This window comes from Pleurodeles waltl, chromosome 1_1, assembly GCF_031143425.1.
Source record: "Pleurodeles waltl isolate 20211129_DDA chromosome 1_1, aPleWal1.hap1.20221129, whole genome shotgun sequence".
NCBI lineage: Eukaryota > Metazoa > Chordata > Amphibia > Caudata > Salamandridae > Pleurodeles > Pleurodeles waltl.
This window is the reverse complement of record NC_090436.1, coordinates 361,352,825-361,379,032: the sequence shown is the minus strand read 5'-3', so window position 1 is coordinate 361,379,032 and position 26,208 is coordinate 361,352,825. Positions and strand designations below refer to the sequence as shown.

General features: G+C 42.9%; 1 protein-coding gene across 1 annotated transcript in view; it reads left to right on the top strand.

Moving 5' to 3' along the window:
• ADAMTS6 (ADAM metallopeptidase with thrombospondin type 1 motif 6) overlaps positions 1–26,208 on the top strand; it is a 1,391,222-nt gene that overhangs the window by 1,333,789 nt on the left and 31,225 nt on the right. Inside the window, exon 24 of the mRNA XM_069222749.1 lies at positions 7,822–7,978. Within this exon, the coding sequence (XP_069078850.1) occupies positions 7,822–7,978 (157 nt within the window). The remainder of the gene's footprint in view (positions 1–7,821; positions 7,979–26,208) is intronic.

Here is a 26,208-nt window from a genome sequence, read left to right as displayed (position 1 = left end):
AGGCGGAAGTATGAGCGATCATCTGCGGCTCCTCCTGTATAGAACACGTCTGCTCCCTGATGAGCAGCACCACCCGTGCCAATACGTCACAGGTCACCAACAAATATAGCAGCTTACCCTCTATGTCGAGGCCTGCCAACACTGTCTAGCCTCCGTGAGGGATGCCTGTTGGAACTCTGTACGTAGGAGCGCCAGCTGTCTTCCCAATTCTCCCCCATCTGAAAGCAGATCCGAACGCTCCAGGTCTGCTATCCTGCTCTCCAACCCAGTTATCAGTTGGGCGTGCGGGGCTTCTCGCCGCTTTACATATCCTTTGATAATTCCCCTCAGGAAGTGTTTGTCAGCCGCCCAGAGGGTCATTGGTGACGCCACTGACCCAAAGTTTTCCCTGAAGTAGTTCTTTAGCTCCTGTTCTATGAAGTCAACACACTCAGGGTCTTTCAGGTACCATGCGTTAAAGAGCCACATCGAGCGCTGGGTTTGTGAGGGTGTGCCCCAGCCCATCGAAATGGGAGCATGGTCAGAGATACCACGGGCAAGAATCCGGACCGAAGTCAAGATCAAGTGATCCACCGTCGGGACCCATATCAGATCTATCTGCGTGTCTGTGTGGTGGGCCGCAGACTGATGAGTAAATGCTCTCATCAGCAGATGCCAAGAATGCCACGTGTCGCATAAGCCTAGATAGTCTGCCCATGCTGACAGGCATGTCCCTCCAGACCACTGATCCGGGTGAGGTCAGCGGAAGTGTCTTGGGTTGAAGTCGTCCTCTATAATCGTAGTACTCTGTGGATTGGTCAACAGTAAGGTCTGCAGCGCAGTCAAAGTGGGCCATAGCAACTGTGGAGGAACATAACAGGAAATCAAGTTGACCTGTTTGCTGGCCAGATGGCCCTCTATGCCAACATATCTCACCTGGGAGTCAGCGTGGGTCCCGGCCACCAACATGGGCAGCAACTTATGGAGCATGAGGGCTACCCTCCCTCAAGCCTCTGAAGAATCCAGCATGATACACCCGGTCATAACCAAAATGGCCTAGAAATGTACACTGGGTACCAACCAAGTGGGTCTTCTACAGGAGAACAACACCAGGGCGATACCTTTTAATATATATTGTAAAACGGCTGATCTCTTGATAAAATCTAGCAGGCCATTTATATTGCAAGAGAGTATAGTGGGCACGGTGCTAGAGGGTATGTATGTGGTGAGCTCAACCAAGCTCCCTTGTGGAATCGGGACTTCTGATCCCGCGGGCTGCCGTGGGCAGAAAGGGTCAGTGTGTCACTGAATAGGACATTCACTGTGAACACAACTAACCTAGAAAAAAAGCGATTAACACAAAAATAGCAATCCAACACAACTCCCTATGAATCCCCCAAAAGCCCCCAATCCATACGTCTACCTCCAAAGCATCTTTCGCCCCTTCCCAATACATCTTGCAACCCAGCAATCTAAAACAACTCAGTTTTGGGGGCCCTTGCGGCTAAACAGTGCCATAGATACGGATGTGTCGCCTGACAGCAGCAGATTAATCACCCAAAAAAAGCACTTCCTGTCCCCCAGGTCGTGGCGTCCTCCCCAGGCCCATCAGTTCTGGAAAACGCAGTGTAGTCTGGCCCAGGCCTCCTTCACCAGATCATCCTCCCACTACCCAGCCCACAGCGCCCGCAGTCAGTCCAAAGGAGTCAGCATATCCTCCCCCGAACCAAAAATAACAGGAATGGCCACCAGCACACCATCCAGGCTGGCCTCTGCCTGCACCTCATGCAGTGGCGGGGTCTCCTGGCATCCATTCCTCTCCCAGCCCCCAACAAGTGACTTCCACGAGCGGGAGTGCTTCTTCCGTGATCGGACCGGCAAGGAGGACTCCCCCGGGTCTTCAGAACCTCTCGCCAGCCTCTCTTTCAGCTCTAGGGTCCGCAGGGTGCGTTTCTTCACCGCCCACTCCCAAGCCTGCTCCGGGTTCTCAAAAAAGTATGTGTTGGATTGAAAAATTACTTTCAGGTGGTCTGGGAAGAGCAACATATATTGGAGATATTGGAGATTCAGCACTCGCAATTTCTGTTTAACGGCCTCAAAGGATCTGCGCTTTTGCTGCACTGCCTGAGTAGTCCAGGAAGATCAAGATTTTGTAGTTCTGTTGATGGAGATCCGTCTGGGTCCTGGCCTTGCACAAGGTCGTGTCCCGGTCTCTAAAGTTCAGGATCTCCAGGATTACTGGGTGGGGCAAAGCGCCTACAGGTGGTCTAGGCACCAGAGACCGGTGCGCCCGTTCTATGATGAATGTGGGGGATAGTTTCTCTGCATTTGCCTAGGTACAAAACCACTTCTCAAGAGCCATGGCTAGATCAGGGTCATCCAAGTTCTCTGGTAAGTCCACCAGGTGCAGCTTGTTCTCCACGTTCTCCACTTGTTCTTGTAGTACAGTCACCAAAGAGATACGTTTCTAAACCTGTTTTTTGAGGGTGGCCAGCTTGTCCTGGGAAATGTATCTCTCAGCCTCGGTGACCCTCCCCGGTCAACCTTGTGCACTTGCCTCCTCCTCAGCGGGTTCCAGGGGCCGAGGACCCAGCTGGCCATGGCTCAGCAGGGCGTATAAGGCAGGGGTGGGGAACACAAGTCTGTTCCCTTTAATCCACTTAGTCCTCTCTGGAGCCTCAGGCCGATACCCGGGGGCAGGCGGTCACCCGCACATCTCCTCAGGTCAGTCCTCCGGTTCTCTCCTCCATCAGCCGCTCCACTCCAGTCGCCCCCATTGGGGGGCATAAGTCCGAGGCTGGCCTAGCTGTCACCCCCTGCCAGCCCCACCAAACACCAGGCTGCACAAGGCCTCAAGTTGCTCACGAGACAGGGAAGTTGGGAAGAAAACAGAGGAGCGGCTGACACCCACCCGCCTCCGTGGCCAGGGCTGGCCGCGCCATTCCTCACTTTATGTCCAGTGCTGTGATGGCGTTTCCCAGATGTCCTGCATCGGGCCCCAAGCCAACGGAACAAGGCTCGGCCAGGGCTGCACAGTCCAAGGCTTCAGGAGAGGGGCCCGCCTCAGCGCCCCCACACACGGCACCCCTGCTTCAGCACTGTCGCAAGCCCGAGTCTGCCTCATGCAGTGCCTACCATCTCGGGGTTAGCCAGGCACCGCAGAGAGGCGCGCCAGCTGCCCGGCCTGATACAGCCCGGTCTTCTTCTTCCCCTAGTCGCCACAGCAGATCAGCGGCCCTGGGGTCCACCGGAGGCCACTGTGTCAGGCAGGATGTGGTGGGATTCTCTGCGGGCCGTGGAGCTCACATATAATGTGGCTGCCATGTTGGCCTGTGTGGCAACACCCCCCAGCATCCATTCTTTTACGAATTAAGCACTGCATATACTGTATCTGGTGGTTTAGAGCTCATTGTTATAGGTTGCTCCCTTTCACTCCTGGGTATTGACTCTTTAGAGCATATACTTGTATAGTTGTATAATTACTCATTTCTGTGTGATGCTCCCTGCTTCTGGTTGGACTCCTCAGAAGAAATGCTATCAATGGTACTGCTAAAGTGTAGTGCCCTACCCATATGTAAGTGTGCTACAGCACTGCTGCAGCTTATCATTGATATGAAGTGCCAGTACAATCAATGATACAAAATTCCTTTTCTAACTGAATCAGACGCTCTCTGGTATGCCTTACCATATCATCTTCTGAGCCCTAATCTTGTTATAGACTCTCAGATGAGCTCTCTGGAAATTAAAATAATTATCATATATGACCCCATCAAGGTGGCGCTCATGTTAGCACAAGAAGTTAGATAACTTGATATCCGGTGTCCAAAGCCTTTTTCTAGTTGCAGACCTTGCAGTTCACTAAATCACGTAGTTTGTGTCCATACGTAGGGGATATAAATATATTGTTAAAAAAAAACTAAAAAAAAAAAAAAACTAGACTAGAGGTCTTTAAACTGTGGGGTAAACTCCCCTTGGGGGGCGGTCTCATCTGAAGGGGGTGCAATTCCACTGCAACGTAAATTGATGATGACTCTTCGTATAACAAAACAAGTTGGTACGTACCAATAGGCTCAACTGCCTGTAGAAAAAATCTAAAACAAGGTTAACCCTCACAATAATGGTGATAAGTTTATCGTAACGATTGTGTGGGTTATGATTGTTTTGGACCTCTTTTGACAGGCAGTTGTGGTTATGTTGGGGAAAACATCCATGGCAAGGGTTGAGCAGTGCCCTGGAACAAAGGAGCACTGAGGAGTCCCGTAGGTAGTGTTGTCACCTTTCCCACCGAAAAATATCATGCATTTGTTCATGTTGTAAGAATCTGCCAAAGTCTGGGCATGATACATACATAGAACGTTATGTAAAATTGTCAGTTTTAATTTTTGTAACTTTACCTTTCTATTTTTGTTTATTTTAATAATCATTCTGGTTCATTAAGGAAGTTCTAGAACACATGTTAACGTGCTTTCCTATATTTACAGTTTTGGGTATGTACTGATAAGAGAAAAAAATATCAGCTTTAGGTAATGTAGTTTTGCACTGACTGAGACAGTAGAATACTGATCATGTCAGTATAAAACTAGCCAGATGGCAACCCTACCCACAGGAAAGGAGAAGAATGGAGCCCAGAGCGAGCAGACAGAGTAGAGAAGGGAGCACTGCTGAAGTCCCAAGGGCTAGTACACTACAGGAAACTTAAGGAAAGGGGGCTCCGCAGGAACCAGTGGAGATAGAATAATAATAAATTCTGGAAGTAGAGTGCATGAAGGGATGTAGAAGTGCATCAACCAGACACAGGGGACAGATCCAAAATCTTGGAGAAATAGGGTTCTGCAGGAACTTTGACTGAAGCAGCGTGGGGCAAAGAAAGATGCAGGAGTGTGGAGAGAGTAAGTGCTGTAGGTTACTTTAGCGTATCTCTCAACGTTTGAGTGGTCAAGTCTGGTGCGATGGAGAAGTTTTGAAGGATGATTCCATTGAAATCAATAATGATAAAACATATTTTGGGTCAGGAAGGTTTTCAGGGCGGGTAACCACATTCAGTTTAAAAGGAGGGATTTCGCTTCTTTGAAGGGTGAAAATGAGCACTTGCAAGGTTACAGTCTCGAAATAGGGTGAGTTGAGCAGTATGTCATGGAGAGAGGGTGTGCTGCAAGTGTCCGGTGTCTGCAAGGGTCTGGTGGGTTAGAACATTTACAAGAGAAAAGGCGGGAACACTGCAAGAATTAGTGTGAGGTGGGGGGTAGACAGGAGGCTGTGCAATCTTGGCAGAAACAATGCAGAAGTCAATGTTAAGAAGGGGCTGCAGGAACCTGGATTAAGGTGGAAAGAGGAAATGCCATTGTCTTTACCCTAATGCCCCTGTACAGTCCCCACTGTGTAACACAGTTGAATAAGCTTCCCATCTATACACCTTCTGGGCTCCCAAAAATGTAATCTCTCTAACCACGTCAGCATCAGGGGGGCATGTTCAAAAGCATTTTGCTCAGGGGGAGCTTGTCGTTATAAAGTTTGAAGACCACTAGAGTAGCTATGTGGGCAACAACATAACATTACAATATCAATCGTGAGAATACAAGATGTAAGGCTACAGGACATCAACTCACAAGATAAACCATGATAGTAAGTAGAAAGCTATATTTACTCTCAATGTTAGGTTATGTGTATTTTTAAAGTGCACTGTAACCCGCAAGGGTAACTTGGCGCTGAGCAGGTTGTGTGCCTAGCCCTGTCTATATTAGACTGTTTCAACCTCCCCCACCCTCTATCAGTGAAGCCAATACAAGCAACAGCAGGGGCCCGGAGAGGAATGTATACATGCACCAACTTCAGGCAAATAAAGTACACCACCGAGCCACACACAAGTCCCAAAACAGACACGGGTCCCCCCCCTCTCCCCGCATCACAATCAACAAGTATTATCAGAGATAGACCCACTAGCGCCAATAAATACGCTCACCCAAGTTACGTGGCAACCAATAGGGCAGATCGCAGTAAGAATAGACCCAGCGCTGCTATATGTAAGGTGGTGGGATTTCAGTGTGTTAATGTAGTTGTACGAGTATTGTTTATTCTAATAAAGAGTATCCTGCCGTGAACGCCCCTATCTGGAAGCACAGGAGGGGCGGTGCAACATTGTAACTTTGTAATCCTAAGTGTGTAAACATTTAAAATTCAATAAACATATTTAAACAAAAAAAAAAATTAGACTGTTTCATTGAAAAGCCAGATCTTCAGCTTTTTACAGAAAGCAGGTTATATTAGATAAGTGTTCATTTATAGTAACTCTCAAACTTGCATTGATTAATCTTGTGGCAGAGCTGGTCCGAACTAAGTCTCAATAACTGTGCAAGATAGAACGGGATAACAAATACAACTCTTCTGGAAGATTCTTTATTACAGAAATGAGAAATTGATGTTGGGACACCAATGATTTCCTCTCACTTTTGAAGACTCCATCATTAATCCATTCTTCTAATCCAGATGTATATTTCTAAGAACATTTTCAATAGAGATGAGGCCGTTAGCATAGAAAATATATAATTCCCCATCCACAATAGAGAATAAGATGGTGGTATGGGAGGAACTTGTGGCTTGTGCTAATGAAAGAGAGGCTTCAGTTGCTGCATACATTTCAGTACAACATATTGCTAAATGGTAAAACCAACAAAAACCGACGATGTTGGATGTTGAGTAGTCAAGTAACTCTAGGACCTCCATCATTGATCTGTTTATGGGAATTGGGGACATTAAGGTTTCAGTAGCTCAAAGGCAGGTTTCCAAGATCTGATCAATGTTGCATAAGAAATGCAGAAAATCTTTTGTGCTGACAGTGAAAATAGAGGCAGCTTATGAAGGAAGAATGAGCAGATCTACCTAGCGGCAAATTGAAATTTCAGTTACCTGTTGCTATACTGCTAGAAGACAAAGTATGACAAATTTCCATCTAAGGCTTGTGAACAGTTACTCTGACTCCTTTAATATGATGCACTACTAGATCGTTAACCTTGTGTAAGCGTCAGGTGTTCATGTGCTCGACAAACAGAACATTTCAGTTTAGCTTGTGTTTTCTGATCTGACTATCAGATCTGGGTTATGCCTTTCAGTAGATTTTTTCCTTTGTATTCTGGATAATGCTCTCCACGAATACAAAGCAGATTGTCCAGCTTGACATGGGCATAGAAAGAGCAGTCCACAAGCAATAAAGTACTGAAGCATAAACTCACAAGATAACCCAAATCTTCATGTGTCTTCACGAAGGGCTGCCCAAAAGTGACTCAAAACACAAATATGCATGAATTCTATCAGGGATGTTTTTACATGACATTTTTCGTTGACCAGATAGATTTTGTCACCCTGCAGTTAATATTAAACAAAACAGCATATCATAAATGTGTGTAGAGATACCGTAGCAGTTACAGGAGTCCGCTTTCTCATAGCAAGCATCTCATTATGCTTAGTCTTTGCTCAATAGCCTGCTGTGCATATATTTGCATTATTGGTGCATGGTGGTCTTTTGCCATTCATACTCACATGTAACAATAGTCTTAACAACACACTGAACGCTGCAAACCAACAGAAATCCCAACAATCACACAAACTCCCTTGGTGTTGGTTGCCATTGTGTTCTAATGCTCAAGAACCTGTATTGGGAGGACGATTCTGAGGGACCACATATTTGCCTAGCTGTATATACCCAGTTAGAAGCTATGTAAGCTGTAAAAATGCACAGCAGTGCCTTTTATTTCAATGTTTTGTGACATCTGATTCAAATTGTTATTTACTCAAACGTTTACTTTTTTCCTTCCCTCTTTTTCTTGCCTGTGCCTCTGTTTATGTCAGTGTTCCGCCCAATGTGGTCTTGGACAACAAATGCGGACTGTTCAGTGCCTCTCTTATACTGGTCAGGGATCCAATGACTGTCCAGAAGCAACGCGGCCTCAATCAATGCAACAGTGCGAAAGTAAATGTGACAGCACTCCCATTTCCAACACGGAAGGTAAATTGTGATCGTTCCATCTGACAGTATTATTTGCCTAAAAATTCTTTATGCTTCTGTTCATATTATAAATAACTTTGATTAGGGCTTATTTAATGCTTTATATGTTCCCATGAAATAAGCTAATTCCTCATTTTATAAGAATTGAAAAATCTATACCTTACTTATCTGATGCCGGTTGATGTGGTGAAATATGATTTAAAGTTATTCAGCTACAGGAGACACTGTCTTCAGGCATTCACTTGCTACTTTGACTGAGGTGACCCCTACAACCTCCCTTGTCTTTCCCAGCATTCTCTAAATCACACTGTACTTCCTTTACTTCACTCCCAACCTTGCAAAGAAAACATGACACGCCACAACGACTACTCTGGTGGGAGGAAGGAAATAAGAGAGGATGGGAAATCAGGTGAACGGAGAGTAGAAGTATGACACACCGTTTTTGTACTTTTTGATGGACAAAGCCCAATCTTATATGAAGAGCCATAGATCTAGTCACTGTACCTTCTTTATATCTACAGTTAAGTCCAATGAGCTATATTTGAATAAGATTGTTTTCTTCTATATACGTAACGTATTAGTGTAAGAGCTGGGGTTAAAGCCCGGTCATCTTGGTTCAGAAGATGGAATCTTGGGCATACACCCCAAAATATATGCTAAAGGAAGACCCACACTTGTCCTTCTTATGAAGCATTAACTGGATTGCAACAAGAGTTAGGATAAGTTTCTTTCAGGTTAAGTCCTCAAAAGAAAAGTGTACTGTGCACTCTGAGCTGAAGCCTAGGCTGCACTAAACACAGTTTACTGATCACACTTGTCTTTGGCTTTGAGTGCTGCAGTGCCCCCTGTTTTTTATTTCCAAGCCCACTGTCCACCACTCATTACCTTCCAAAAGCCTTAAAAACATCAATATCCTTATGCATTTTTGTCTAATATTTCAGGCAGCAGCACACCGTTTTTGTTGGGTAGTCGGACGTAGGGACAATTAACTTCGTAGTGCATGTAGAACAAGAAAGTATGTTATATGTAAGTACTTGAGTAGTGTGAGTCGTAGCCTAGAAGAGATAACAGCTAACCTAGCATTTCTCCAATCCCTCTAATATAATTGTTAGACCCATCTCTTCCATTTAACTTAAAGTTCAGCGAATAGGTCTGGTGCGTGTATGACAGGGCATCTGCGGAGCCTCGAGATTCCATAATTATCTAGGGGGTTAAGGATTACTTTTACGTTCAATGGGTTGTACTGTGTAGGATCAACTAAGTTCACTTGATGGGACATGAAAGCGTGACACAGTTATAGATATTTATATAAATGCGTCTTCTGCAGAATGAATTAAGCTTTCAAAATAAAAAATGATTTCATCTGCGTGCCTTGCCACACATCACCTCTTTAGACATCCCACTGTCTCAACCCCACCAGGCGGCCACTATGCTTCAACCGGGTGCTGTACCAGAGGGCATCTCTTTGGCCAAACTGCCTTACCACTGGATCCATCAGATCATTGTAGGACTACTTTGGTCGCTTCCAGAAGTGAAGGGGGTCACAGTCTTACCGAAAATTACCTGTGAGATTGTCTATACCCATTAAATCCAACTCAGTTCTATGTGCTGAATCCATACAACCCCAAAGAACCAGTCATTCAAAACAAGAATATGCAATGCCCAGTAATAAAACCAGATATCTGCCATGGCTACTCCACCATCGATTGTAGACTTTACATGTTAAGCAAACGCTATGCACTGAGGTTTTTCCACTCAAAGAAATGAGCGTGCCTCAACTAACTGACAAACCATTTCTGAGGAATGACTAAGGGGAAATTTTGGAGGATACATAGCAATTTAGACAGTATCATAATTTTACATAAGGCCACTCTATCCAGGATGTTCAGAAGAAGGTTCACCCATCTGTTCATGTCCATTTGCAGCCTAGTAACCAGTGACATGAAATGAAGGTGTTCCAGGCAAGATTCGGGTCCAGTATGATGTATAAACCAAGGTATTTAAAACTCTAGGTTTGAAGGCATAGGCTGGTCTGCTGATCTACAACCAGTCACAACTCGCACTGTGCGAAACGGGCGGGGTGGGATGGCGCAGGGAGGTTCGGGGGGGTCCGGTGGGTATAAAAATTACATTAAAAAAAAACAAACACCTCCTCTGTTGCGTCGCTCCTCTCCTCTGACGCTTGCAGGCATACACTCCCAGCCTGCCCTGTGGCCAAATCCTGACGCTGCTCAGAGCAGTGTAATGACTAGCTGGGAGCGCCCTGGGTGGGCGCTCCCAGGTAGACTGGGAACCTGTGCAGTCTCTCTCTCCAGCCCAGGAACCGTGTTGCTGGGCTGGAGAGCCCTGTGAGCATGTGTGTTTTGCCAGCCCCAGATGGCTGGCCAAACACACATGCGCGCTGAGGGGGAGTGCTGGGCACTCACCCTCACTCCTTGTCACCCCTGTGGCCCACCCCTTTATAAGAAGACGATAATAAACAGTGTTTATTATCGTTTCCTTGTAAAGGTTTGCAGCTGCCGCTGCTGGCGAGGGTGGCAACGCTCCTCTGCCATAATCTACAACCCCAGACAACTAAGATTGATTTCCCCCAGGTAACCCTTAAACAACAGTTGTTGCTATACAGTTCAAACAGTTTGAACAACCTGGGTTCAATCTCCTTAGTTCGCCCCAGAAAGCTCACCCAAAGGAATGGGCGTGCTCCAACCAACTGACAAGCCAATTCTGAGGAATGACTAAGGAGAAATTTTGGATGATAAACAGAAATTTAGACAGCATCATAATTTTGCATTAGGCCACCCTATCTAGGGTGTTCAGAGGCAGGTTCACCCATCTGTTCATGTCCATTTGCAACCTAGTAACCAGTGAGGTGAGATGAAGGTTCCAAGCAAGATTCGGGTCCAGTGTGATGTATATACCAAGGTATTTAAAACTCTAGGTTTGAACATTTTGAACAACATGGGCCCTGTCTGCTTAGTTTGACCCATAAAGCTCATTGTCTACATAAAGAGCAATATGGTCTTCCGCCCCACTTGACAATTCAAAGTCCTGTACCTATCATTATGGGCTAAGATTATTAATGAAGTGGGTTGTAAATTCAGGGTGTTAATGGCAAAGCTGTCTGTCAAACTTGTACTTTCCACTTGTGTATTTAAAATGCAATATTTAAAAAACAGAGTCCTGTACCTGGGCATTGCAAGTGACTAACGATCTGAGTGGCTTTACTGCCAGTGCCAAAAACCGGGGTGACAAAGGACACCCGTGCCTGGTGCCACACCTGGGGGTTAATCTACATTAATGTATGACAGCAAACAAGGCAGAAACCCTATTCGCACCAATACTTGGAAGAAAAAGGTCCTATCCATGGTTTCAAATGTTTTCTCAAAGTCGACCAGCATGAGACCAGTCTGAGAGAGAGCTGGGATTTCTAAGTTTCTGCCCTTGTGCAATGGCAATATTGAGTGCGAAAAAAGAAACGTGTGCTTTGATTTGGGGTGACCCCACATTGAATGTATCAGGGTTCGTTTAACCCCAATTAACCTCTTAACAAGTATTGTCGTAAAAACATACACTCTTTATCATTTAAGGAAATTGGGCGATAGGATTCCCATTGATACTGTTGACGTCAGTGTTTGAGAATAACTGTGATCATTGCTAGGTGAATGCAGGGTGGCAAAGAACCATTTGTATTAATACATATATAACAATTGTGTGGCCAAAAGTGACTTAAATATAGTGTGGTAGCACGTAAAGGGGACTCCACTGGGACCAGACGTCTTACCCAGTGTAATGGCCTTTTTGAACTCCTGCTCTGTGACAGGTGAGTCAAACTTGTCCTTGTCCTTTTCGCCCAACTTCCAAAGAGGGAGTTGCTCAATAAGAGGAGCTGTCAGTTCTCATCGCATGATTTCCTGTTTGTCATACAGAGCCTGCCTGATAATAAGAAGCAAAGGCTGATGTAACAGTCAGTTCTCTATTGGCCATCTGACCATCTGGGAGCGATATATGTGAGATGACAAAAGAGTCCGAAGGCCTCATTTTGAGTTTGGTGGAGGGGATTACTCCGTCCCAAACGTGATGGATATCCCGCCCGCCATATTACAAGTTCCTTTATGCCCTATGGAACTTGTAAAATGGCGGGCGGGATATCCATCACGTTTGGGACAGTGTATCCCCCTCCACCAAGGTTGTAATTGGGCCCTGAATCTCTGCTGACCAGTCAGTGGAGCAATTTCCCAAACCTGTCGCTCTTTTTATAAATGCACCTCTTTGATGCCACCCAGAGTTCCCCAGACTTATTTATGTTGTATTGTCACAAAGAACATCTGTCACCCTTCAGTTGACTTTATAGGTCCCCAGTCTTTGTCGCAAGACATTGAGGCTCAAATCTCGGCACTCTGCCTCAGGATCTGAGATAACCTGTTCCCTCCTCTCCTCTTTCACCTTTAAGAATGCTTTTGCCCAGCCCTAAATTGTCACCTTCCCTGCAGCCCAAAGTGTACCTAGCGAACTTCATTAATTTTGTAAATGACCTTAATTTAGAACGTAGAAAGCAGATGAACTTTATATCCAGATGCCACCAGTTGTTAAGCCGCCACATGGCTCTTTCTCACTCCCGGAGCCTACCAAAGCTTATTTCTAAGGGGGAGTGATCAGATATGCGTCCAGGAAGGATACAGGCCTCCGTAGCATGATGTATAAGTCATCAATTCTGCGCATGGATTTGTGCGCTGCAGAGACATTGGAATATTGCTGTGCATTGGGATGCCATTGCCATACTTGCTAAACATCACATACTCACAGAGTACTGTTTCAGTCTTTGAGGAGAGTATGACAGTGTGATTCCAAACCCATTGTGTAAATTCATGACAGCATTGAATCCCCGCCCCCACCCTGAGTAGTTGTACCATATGCCAGCAGCAGTTCGAGGTCGCCAATGGTGTTTGTGGGGGAATGTATGCACTGACAAAGTTATAGTGTATGTCATTTATTCAGCTCTTTACTGCCATAGCAGCCGTGTGGGTCAATTCTAACACAAGAAATCAGCAGGGAGAGTGATCTATGTAGCAAGACAGTCATATCCCTCAAAGCTTTAATGTACCTAGAATAATAAAGCCTGTCATACCCAAACTTCCACAAAAAGGCGACTCAAGCAGGTGCATTTCTTGCAGGAGTGGGGCAGCGGGTAAGTGTGTTTGGCAAACAGCAAAATAGCTCTATCTGGATGCAGTTGTTGAGGCTGTTAACTTTTCAGGATAGTGCCGTAAAGGAAGCCATTTCATCAAAGTCAGCCACAGCATAAATCGTGACCCAGCTGCCTTTTGGATGATGGTCTACAAATGTAATATATCAGCAAAAAGTAAGGACAGAATCAAGGTATCAAAGCATGTGAACAAGCCCCTACCACATGGAGAAGCCTTGTGCACTGTTGAAGTTATACAGTACAACTCTAAGACCAGTGGGCAATTGACCCAACCATTTTCCCCACTCTAAATACTCCCCTGCCCAAACTTCATCTGTAAAGCATCTGTCACCCGTAATAACACTATACAAATTGAAATGTAACTGTTGTGTTGTGGTGTAGCATCCCCCTTCAACAAATTGCTACTCACCTATGAGAAGCTAGAAACATCATGATGACCCTTCTGCAATGCAACAGTAGGGTAATTAGAAGAATTTCAGCTATTCATCTCATATCATTAAACTCCCTCATTGATTTTAAAGTCCTCTTCCTTATAAAACCGGTGAGGCATTAACTGCAGGGTGGCAGATCCCAATCTGGCTGGTGTCCCGCAGGCACACATGATCCCGTTGCATCTGCCTGAACCATTTTTGTCCCTTTGGGGTACTGGTTGTGCAGCCAGTGTTGCCAATCCTGTGGAGCGTCTGTTGATGTCACATTTGCCTATTTATTTGAAGAGTGTTTGACGTCTTTCTTCTCTGCTATTGGTTGTTGGTTAGATATGACCTCCAATGGGCAGTTGAGCATCCATTTGATGTTGATAGCTCATATCTTTTGTTTGACAGCATCAAAAGATTTCTTTTATCTCTGGTCCTGACGAGTGAAATCAATAAAGATTAATATGTGGTGGGACTGTAACAACAGCCCCATTTAGGCTCTGACTGCCCTGATGATGGCATCTTGGTCTCAAAAGTTTGGTAGTGAGAGAGCATGAGTGTGCTGTGCCAGGGCTCTATGTGCTCTTTCCAGGATGAAACAAGGTGATAGGTGCTCTGGTGACATCCAAGAGGATATCCACTCCTCAAGGAATCATTTGGTGTGAGATCCTTCTATCTCCCCAGGGGGACCTGCAACACAGAGAGGGGAGTTACACGGATCAGATGCAAAAAGTAAGCTCTAGAGAAACATCAGGTTTAGGTCGCAATTATATTGATGGCAGAGGGTGACAGACTGAACACAGCTTTATGTATAGCTTTTCCCCATTAGAAAGCCACCACAGGGCAAGGGACAGTCTTTGTTCCAAACTAGAATATGGCTCCTTTGCATAGCCTCAAACCAGTCCAACAGAAGTCTTTGCAGGAGCCCAGCAGTGCTTCACACAGGCCTAGTTATCAGGGTCTGGCCAATGATGAATTCACGGCTAGGAAGGAGAATTGTTTTTGAAAATGCACCTTTCTGGATAATGGAGTAGTGGAAAGTCATACAGGGCCTAGCTGTGGACATTTGGAGTCTTGGTAGAGACCAGGCCTCCAGCTTCTCGTACTTGCTTGCTCATTGATACTATCCTGGGATGATGCAGACAGCACAAGCAGAATGGCGAGACCTAGAAAGTCCACCTGTAAGGCCTGTCAACTACAACTCCAGAGTGGGAGGTCCACGTCCTGCCAGGGTTTGCAGGTGTGATATAAGTTCCACCACACTCACTGCTTGTGATAAGCTGACTGCAGAAGAGGAGCGCGGCCTCCCAGCTCACAATATATTTTACATCTCTGACCAGCTGAGAACAATGGAGCTAGTTCAATGTTGACACAAAGGACCAGAGTCATTTCAGAAACAAATTCACTCTGTTGGCCAACAAGACTACACTCCCTCCTTCCAAGTTTTGCTTTAATTTTACCACTGACTCGACCAATGCTACAACGTCCTATCCTGTACCCTGTGTCTATTTAAACTGTTTAACTATGTTTCTTCATATTTTTTATCTTAATTGCAAATGCATCCAAATCTTTTTTGCTATTTTGCTACTAAATATATTAATTTAATGTATGCCGTTTTATTAAAACATAATCCTAATCTATGTATTTAATCAATAGTGCAATATTTATTAAATTACCTAACCTTTAAATGTAGTTGAATAATTTATAAACGATATCTTTTAATAACATAACAATATCCTTTACATATGCTGAATTTATTTGTAATTAATTACATTTAATATTGTAGTCGTTACCTTGAATATAGTTTATGTAAGATGAATGTGTTAACCTAACTAGAACCATTGAATTACTTTATTTAATTTATTTTAACTTTATTTTATAATCTAATCCTAATTTTAAATATAATTAAATGTTTTTGTGTAAGGTATGTTTTAATGTTTGCTCACGTAATTTAGGACCTAATTAACAAAGGTAAACTTATATTTTTGTGCATAAAAGACGACACCTGGCTGTTTTAGCTAAATATATTTGTGTAAAATTGCTTAAGCCCACAGGTAAATCAGTGCTGACCACCCCCATACTTTGTGGACACAGTCCTTCCCCCCAGCCTGAGCCCCACTGTGCCCTCTTATCACCCCCCTTGTTTGTAGGGTGGACAACCATCAAGCACAATCTCACTACTAAAAACATACTTTGTTACAATCTCATTCACACCCAATACCCGCTAGGACAAAGCCTACCACAGTTACCGGTGTTGTTTTTGTTTTTCTGGGTTTTCTGTTTTTTATACGCCACAGGGTTAGTGCTTTTGATCGCTCACCTTCCTGTTCAGATGTGTATTATCGATATACCTTTGATTATGATATATCGCACTTTGTTTCATTAGCAATGTATCTCCTTTGCTCTGTCAACACAATGCACTTGTTATGTTTCCATAACAAATGAAAAATAAACTAATTCAAGTTGTTTAAATATAAAAACACAAATATATATATGATTACATATACCTCTATGTGTGTCAATATATATAAAGATGTTAGTATATATGCATACATTTATTTATATGTGATTCTATATGATTGCGTTGGAAGTACAGAGGTAAGCCTCAAGCACCCCCATTTACAGCTATTTTATTGTATTAGTGAAATTTCTTTTAATTTAATTTTGCCCGTTATACCCAGTTTAATCATTTAATAATAATCAGTGTCTTAACTCTCGTAATTGTGATTTCCACAGTGAAGTAGAACTGATGTAGTTGTCGGAAGACTTAGTACCAAATTTAATGGAGTACACCAAAAGAAATGGCATTTGTATAAACACCCTTAAGCTAGTTATCAATTAAAAAGGGGATAAAGAGTGATAGTTTCAAGTCCATATTCCTAATAGTTCAATCAAACAATCAATCAGGTGTTTTAAAGTGCACATTCTCACCCAGAGGGTATCAAGGCGCTGAGGGGCGTGTCCTCAGAGATCAGTTGAAGAGCCAGGTCTTTCGGTCCTTCCTAAACTAAGGCAGCGATAGTTCAGTAGATGGCGCAGAAAGTAACTTTAGGGTCACAGCCCTGTTGCGTAGTTCACAGATGGTTCAGGTCCTATTCCTTAGTTCTAAACATGGGGATTGTGCGGGCCTCTGTGTTAGGTTTAGGAATTCCTCAGGATTTTCATTTGTGTGGCTCCCTCATTGGTGTTAGCCACTAGGCTCATCATACTGAGATCATGAGATTTAGGGGGTTGGGCCAGTGCTTTTGTAATCCTAGTTCAATAGGCCACAATTTACACTGTCGACCCTAACTCCTATTCAGTGATCTATAGTTAGGGACGGCAGAGTGATAACCTTTTCAGAGCCCGTTAAGGTCAAGAGAGAACCCCTGGTGGATAAAATTAATGAATTACTGAAATAATGAACCCAGGTTTGCAATTCTTTTATCCATGTTCACGGTGTATGGATATCATGCTCATGCCACGCAGGATGCCACCAGGTTATGACCAGAATGGTGAAAATTGGGTACCCCAAGTCCACTAAAAATCACTCAGGCGTGCAGTGGAACAAACGTGACAAGTAAAATACCCATTTATGAGTGCAAGCTCACATGCAGTGTGTCATAGTTGCTTCAACGCTGTACTAGCTCTTGAGAGGAGATCCATAAATGGGGCTTTCCTCTTTAGCAGCTATTCCAGACAGCAAACAGGAGTGCACCAAGCAGAAGTTAAGGCTCTACCAGCTTGTGGTGACCTGCATCACACACTTCCAGTACAAGAAGCTTTAACAGGTGTTGTTCAGATGTATTTCATTCATTAGCTGTAGTGGAGCTGCAGGTTGTATTCTCAGATTGTGTCAATGAGGTATTGATCATGTTCAAATGTATAGGTACCATTCAATTGTTGTAAAAATGCACCTTTCCCGTTTTTCTCACTCTCTTGAATCAGCAGAACCGGGTTTGTACTTAGTCCAGTGTGTATTCCAAATTCAAGCCAGGCAGTAGAGAACCCTCTGCGTGAAAGATGTTTATTTCTCCCTGAGAAAATTTTTCTTGCACCCCCCCAGGTGAACTGCTGGTAGGGAAGGGTTGAGTATTTCTCTAGCGGTAGTAAATTCTGGTGGTTGGGTGCATGTGTCGACACATAGGGTGACAAGCGTGGCTACAAGAGAAGAGCAGAAGACAGTATCCGTGCACACTCAAGGTTAGTGAGAATCTCATTACAAGCTACTGAATTATTCATGTAGGAGTAGTAGATCGTGTCCCTTGTGCAAAGCTACACTGCTCCCCAAATATATTTATTTCACTGTACTGAGCCAGTATCCTCATGGAAATAAGGTAGAGGATTGATTTCCACTGGAGAACATTAACAGTGGGTGAAATGATGTAAGTAACACCTTCTTTATGTTCAAATCTGCTTCCTTTTATTCAAGATGTAACATCATGAAACACCCCAGCCAACAGACGTCTTCTCTCTCCCCTCAACTGTCAGATCTCCCTTAGTTACTGTCACCAGGTTTCTCCTATGACCTACATTCTACATAAAGATTCTACATACAGAATGCCACACATCTCCCCCCCTTTATCAACTTAAGAAAGAAAGAGAAAAACATCCAAGTAACATGAAAACACATAAATGTAACACATTAAAATAAAGAAACATACATACTAAACAAAGTCATCTAAAATTTTTGGGCGCTTGATAATTCTTGAAGATCGTCTTGGTAAATGATTGTCAACATTACCATGCTTTCCCTCTACACCATCTTCCTCAACTTCCTTTTCTCCACAAGTATTTTTCACTTTGACCACTCTCCCAATATTCCAAACTTTGTGATCTTCAGTTCTTACAGCATTTCCCAGAACTTTCATAACTTTGAGAGGAATAGAACATTTTGAATGTTCTTTTGAAAGACCACAGCGAGGATTTTTTACCCTGACAAAATCGCCTACATGAATCATTACCTTCTTCACTGCCCTCCGCTTATCAAATCTGATCTTTCTTTCAGAAGCTTTCTTAGATTCCTTCAAACATTTTTGCCTGTCATTACATAAGGTTTCAGATTTTGAACCAACCTTGTCATTTACCCATGAAGGACACACCAACGTGTTAGGTTTTCTCCTTCTGAATAACTCGAAAGGTGAAAAACCCGTAACCGAATGAGGAGTCAGCCGATAGATCTTGATCTTACGTGACACTTCCTCCTTCCAGCATTTATTATTTGCCAACGCCATTTGAATAGTTTCCTTTATTACTCTATTTAGCCTCTCCACCATACCATTGGTCTCGGGATGGTAAAGAGATGTTTTCTTATGTTTAATGCCTCTCTCACTCAAGAAACGTTCCATGTCTAGCAAAACCAATTGTACACCATTATCTGTGAGTATAGAGGACGGAAACCCTTCTCTGTCAAAAATATCATTGAGAAAGCCTATCACATCACGTGTTTCCACAGAGGTAGTGATTTTAAATTCAGGCCACCTTGAATACATGTCCATTAAAACAATTACATATTTATCAGAGCCAGAATATCTAATCGGACCCAAAATGTCTAATGAGATATCTTGCCAAGGTTCTTTTGGTGGCTCCCTCACTTTCATGGGTTGAACCCTACAAGTTAAAGTCTTGTCAGCCTTAGAACATTCCGCACACTCCCTAACACATCTTTCAATTAAGACATCCATACCTGGCCACCAATACATGAGTCTCAACCTCTCTTTTGTTTTAGAAATGCCCGGATGACTCTCATGAGCTATAGCGATTAGTTCATCTCTCAACTTCTCAGGAGGTATAAGCCTAGTTCCTCTCAATATAAGATCACCATGAGTTGACAATTCATCTCTTACTCTCCAGAATCCGCATAATTTTTGATCATTCTTTTCAGTACCATCCCAACCACCTCTGATTTTATTAAGAACTTTCGGTAAAACCTCATCACTGACTAACTCTAACATCCATTCACTCTCCTTAATTACACCATCCCTGATCACACATACATCAAAATCAATACAATCATACATGGAAACATCTTCAGTCTCCGAGATGTCACTTACCAACCTTGAACAACAATCTGCAAGACTGTTTTCAACTCCAGGTATGTACTGGACATCAAATGTGAACTCCTGCAAAGCTACTACCCACTTCCTGATTCTACCAGACACAGCATCCAAACCCTTCCTTTCCAAGATCTCTTTTAAGGGCTTATGGTCCGTTCTTACCAAAAATGTATTACCCCATACAAACTTTCTAAGCTTATTCACCGCCCAGAACACAGCTAACGCTTCTTTTTCGATAACAGAATAGTTTAATTCTGCCCCCTTCAAAGACCTTGATAAAAAAAGTATGGTTCTTTCAACTCCATCATGTATTTGTAATAAGACAGCCCCCAGACCTTTGGCACTGGCATCAGACATTATTACAGTATCATGCCCAGGTTCAAAGCTACTTAAACTAGAAGCAAATTTCAAACTTTGTTTCATTGAAATAAACTCCTTTTCACACTCCTTACTCCAGTTAAAGGTGACACCCTTCCTCACTAATTCCCTCATGGATGTAGTTTTGTCAGCAAAATGATCCACAAATTTACTATAAAACTCCGCCATGCCAAGAAATTTTACTACTTCGTCTTTTGAGGAAGGACTGGAGAAATTAACAATAGTATCTACTAACTCTTTCTTAGGTTCAATACCTTTTGATGAAATCTTGTGACCAAGATAGTCAATTTCACGAAGATTAAATTTGCATTTCTCAGCTTTTAATGTCAAACCGCTCTCTTCCCATTTCTGAAGAACACTGCGTACTCTTTCATTATGTTCTTTTCCATCCCTACCATACACAAGGATAAAATCCTGATATATCTTAGTTCCTTGCAGTCCTTCTAGCAGTCTTTCCATAGCACGTTGAAATACAGCTGCAGCTGAAGCTAAACCAAAGGGCATACGGATAAACTTGTAGGTGCCAAAAGGAGTGACAAATGCTGTTAAATTTTGAGAGTCTTTATGTAACGTAATCTGGTGGTAGGCAGATGTTAAGTCTATAGATGAGAAACAATTCGCGTCTCCTAATAAAGATAGCATTTCATTAATGTTGGGTAAAGGGTAATGATCTACTACTATGCATTTATTTAGTTCTCTCAAGTCAATGCAAAGCCTTGGTTCACCATTGGCCTTCACAGCCATAACTACTGGGGCCAACCATTCAGTGGCTTCCACTTCTTCAATAATGCCATTCTGTTTTAATTTGTCTAATTCTGCCCTCATCTTTTGTTTGACCATTACAGGCACACCTCTTACTTTACTGACCACAGGTGTGACATTTTCCTTCATCTTAATTTTATGCACATAACCTCTCATACATCCAAGCTTGTTTTGAAAAAGATCTGGAAATTCTTGCTCATATGATGGTCTCTGATCATTATCTTTCACAATATGAATACATTCATCGTTTTTCAATCTTACAGATGGGCATTTATTAGGATCAAGATACACTCTTAAATCTTTCTGGTGGAACCAGCTAATGAGAGTGTCCCCTCTCATAGAAACATAGACTTTACCAGCTGTAAACCTATTTTTGAATTGAATTGAACCAATAAAGTAACCTAATAACTTAATTGGTCTCCCACCATACCCTTTGGGTGAAATATCTGGCTTGAAAAGTTTCACAGAAGTTCTGAGGTGTCTTTCAAATAGGACTCTAGGAATAAGTGTAATCTTTGCACCAGAATCAAACATCATGGGAATATACACTCCTTCAATTTGTACAATTTCTATTGGGCCACTGATACCAGTTCTGACCTGTAAAACAAATTCATCTGGATCTTCATCCTCTAAAGTTATCTCCTGTACTTTTTTTTTTTATGTCTGTACTCCTGCAACAGGAAGTAACATGTCCTTTCTTACCACACTTCTTACAAGACGCCTTCCATCCAACACAACCTTTAAAGTTAGCATAATGACCAAACTCACCACACCTATAACACTTCCCTTGGAAATGTTCCCTCTCCTTATTGACTTTCAAATTTTCCTTAACTATTTTCTGAGGTTTCACCCTCTCCTGTGGGTTCTTCCTTTGACTGACAAAGTGTACATCACATTCTCTTTCAGAATGTGTTCTCTTAATTTCTTCAACACAGGCTGAACTATGTTCATGCATTTTAGCAATAACAATTACTTCACTAAGAGAAGGGTTATCTTTGTTCCAAAAGGCCTCTCTTGCTTTCTCAATGCTACAGCCTAACATGAACTGGTCTCTTAACCTTTCTTCTCTATTACCCCCAAACCCACAAGATGATGCTAATTTCCTTAAAACTGTGATGTACTCCTCTACAGATTCACTTGGGTGTTGAACCCTTTTCCCAAAGTGATACCTCTCCAATACTGTTGAAACTTTAGGTAAATAATGTAAATCAAGTTTCTTAATACAAATTTCAAAATCATTGAGCTCACCCGCATCTTCAACAGAAAGTTCAGGAAGATTCTCAAAAACCTCCTGACCTTCAGCCCCTAGGCAGTGTAACAAAAGAGACATCTTGCGTTCGGCACTCAACGAAGTGCCACAAACTCTTGCATAATGGGCAAATACACATTTCCATTTTTTCCACGGAATTTGTGGTTCACCAGGAGAAGGTAAGAAAAATGGGGGACATGTTACATTCTGCATACTGAATTAATAACACTTTTAATTATCAACAGTTGTAAAATTCTAAAAAAAAACTTTCCTGCATATCATACCAATACCTAAATTATCAAATGTGTAGATAACGTTTTTTAGAAATTAAATCGTATTTTCAAGCAAAGAATTTCTCCTTTCGTTGTTTTTAACAGATTCAGTCATAAAAATACACTACTGGTTGTTCAAAGTAGATACAGTCGTAAAACTATGCCCCAGCTTCAGGAAGCACTTTCTTTAAGCTTCAGGAAGCATTTTCTTTAAGAGTCTAGACTTCCTGCACACTTCAGCGCCACCGTCCGGGCACGAAACGACTATTGTACTGCGCAGAGCTGGCTGACAGTTTGATCGCCGCTACACAATGCGCCACCGTACGGCACCCGGAACAACTGTTGAAGCGCACAGGGCTGGCCGAATTACCGCTACACGCAGCGACAGCTCTTCTGCTCTGTCGCACTGAGCTGGTTCACCGCTACACGCCGCGGCAGCTCTGCTCGCCGCCACACACTGCAGCAGCTTCTCCTGCTCCGGTGTATCGATCCAGGCTGGAGCGGCCAAAGCTGAATTGACGCTACGCGCCACAGTAGCTCTCCTGCTTCATTGGATCGTTGGATCGCTAGATCGTGTGTGTCGGCTCCACGCGAAGACTGACTTGCCGCCTCAAACTGTCCTCAGATCGCTGTTACACACTGCCGCCTTACCAAAAACAAGACACTGCCACAAACTGCGGTTCCGCTATCCCGCGTCGCACGATATAGTGAACACAAGCTCCAGGACCTTACAATTTGCAGCGCCTGAAGCGAGGATATTTAAACAGCCGGTTAACTGAAGACAATGAAGACACTGGAACTATGCAGACTTCACAAGTCCAGAAGTAGTGTTGGGGTGTTCATGATGGGTTCTTCTACCTCGTCGCCAATGAAATGATGTAAGTAACACCTTCTTTATGTTCAAATCTGCTTCGTTTTATTCAAGATGTAACATCATGAAACACCCCAGCCAACAGACGTCTTCTCTCTCCCCTCAACTGTCAGATCTCCCTTAGTTACTGTCACCAGGTTTCTCCTATGACCTACATTCTACATAAAGATTCTACATACAGAATGCCACAGTGGGGCATTTGTGAGACCCTCCTTTTCACAGTAGAAGCCAAGGGCTTGCACAGGAACAGTGGTGTAGATACATTGTCAGGTTGTTGGATGAGTGCAGGTATGTATTTACTCCAATAAATAAGGTGGGCGTTAAGGGAAATAGTAAAACCTGGAAGGATTGCACAACTGGTGCAAACACTGCGGACGCTTGCCCGTGTAGTGCTGCACAGCTGTTTGCTGCCTGCTTCATCTCCCGTACATTGCATCTCTCTGCCCACTTAGGAGAGAAGTAGAGGTGCATTCGCTTTGGTAATCTCTTTTAAGATCCCTGGTATTGGTAATAATTCTCCTCTAAAATAATGGATGTTTTCAGCTATTTCGACTTTCCTACCCATGCCTCCGTTACTGAACTCCAACCACTGTAATGAGTGACGCTTAACGATTTACTGCCTGACCAATGAGAGCATGTGTGCAAACTATAACACATTACTTTGTCTTATGGGTTATCCCCCTGGAATATTTTCTTTTTTTTAAATGCACTGTGTGAAGCATATTTATTTTATTGTTTATGTTAGCTGACAAACATTTCATGTGCTGGTGGGAATGATTAATGAAATGTGAGGTGAAGTGGAACAGACACACTTGTTTACATTGCCAGGTAGTTATTCTTCCCAGACCTTTGCATGGTTCGTGTGCCTCCTGTCCTGGCAGCAGGTGCCTGCTACCCCAGGGCACTGCACCTCATCAATACTCAAGAGAAGGCAGCTGGCCAGCTTGGTGACACAATATCGAGCAGTAAAAGAGCCCAAAGCTCTCTGCAAACACTCATCTTCAGCCACACTTCCTTGTGAAATCTCATTACAGGTACTCTCCAACGCAGACTTCATGGGTATCCCCAATGTTATACCCAGTCCCTGGTGGAGTTCTCCTACTCTTCCAGATAATTTGTACTTCTCCCTTACTGACACCTCTCCTCTCACTTCCCCCACCTCACCAGGTTACTCTTGCCCTTACTCATTGCCCTTGCCCCCTTCATGCACTCATCCATTCATCTAGCCATCCAACCATCCACTCACTCTTCTGTACAGTGCACTAAACCACCTGTTTGTTCATCCATCTGGCCTTCAGTACATTCACTTACTCATCCATCAATTTATGTAACGATAGAATCATTCTCCCATTCATCCATCCATGCATCCCCACACAGAAACCCTCAAGGAAGAAGTACTTTAATTTAAAAATCAGACCTCTTGGCTTTGCCATTGCTGGTTCTACGTGTTTTTTGAGGTCTAGAATATGAGATGCATGCCACAACGTTTCTGGCAGAAAACAGCTGCGAGACATGGTTTGTCATGATTTACTTTACCAGTGTTTGTCCCGCCGTTGTTTCTCCCTCTGCCTGCCTTTAGAAAAGGAGCGCTTGCAGTGACGACATTGCTTCTTTCACTCCTCTTATATGAAAAATGTAGAAAGAAAGCTTGGGAGATACAGTCATTGAGAATTCATTTTAAAATACTATATATATATATATATATATATATATATATATTTATATATAAACACGTTAATGCACATGTATAACAATAAAAAATAGTAAAACATAAATACGCACTTAGGATAGTTCATGAATACTTATCAAAATTCATAACTTGCTTCCACAAAGTATTATCCAATGACTGTTCATATAATGTTCTCTTTAAAACTCTCCATATGGAGATGAAATGAGAAGGCACTCCAAGCTGTCAGCCAGGTGGGACTACAAGTTCATATTCATATTGGCCTGATGACTAGTCATTTACAGTTGTAATTGTAATAGCAAATTGTATTTGTATAGTGCTTGCTATCCCTGCTAAGGCCTTGAAGAGCTCTGCGGCGAGGAGCACACGACTACGGAACCCAGGATTGGAGTTAATAATTAGTACATTAGTACTGTGTTTATTTTTTCTGTGTGCATTAGTTGTGTTAAGTTTGGGCTCTTGATTTCTTGTGTTTAGTAGAGTTATAAGTAGGGATAGAATGATGGGAATGGATTTGAAAAGGGAAGTAGAAAGTTGTCTAGGTAAAAAGTGCTTGTGTGGTCCTGTTAGTTGAGTGGTATGGTTAAAAAACTGAAAGGTGAAATTTGAGAAGGATGTTTGGAAGTTCATAGTAGTTGGGAAGGTTTGGAATGAGTCAGAGAAAGAAGGGATGGTGCAAAGGTTGAAGGGAGTATTTTTCCTTTATAACAAAACTGAAACAAACTTATACATACGTACACATGACATGTTAAGATTTTGGTGGCTGGGGTAAACCCGTCTATCTGTTGTGGTGAAGTATGCATATTTATTTCAAATAACTGTAATTACCTTATACGTTCATATATACATTGGTATTTCTTAAAGTTTCAGTACCATATCTATATATATAAATATTGTTAGAAATGGGGTTAGCAGTCCTGGTTACTCCCTGTCCTTACAAGGACCCTCACTCTAGCAAGGGTAAAAGAGAATCACCCTCAGCTAATCCCTGCTTACCCCCATGGTAGCTTGGCACAAGCAGTAGGCTTAACTTCAGAGTGCTAGGTGTAAAGTATTTGTACCAACACACACACAGTAATTCAATGAAAACACTGCAAAATCACACAACACAGGTTTAGAAAAATAGAGAATATTTATCTAAACAATACAAGACCAAAACGACAAAAATCCACAGTACACAAGTCAAGTTATCACTAAAAATGCAAAAAGAGTCTTCATGTAATTTTAAACACAATGCCAACGCTGTTAGAGTGAAAATGTACCTTGGATGTGTTCAAAATAACCCCACACGGGCGAGTGTGCGTCAAAAAAGGGCTTGGGATGCATCAATATCACTCAGAAGCGGGCCTTGCGTCGT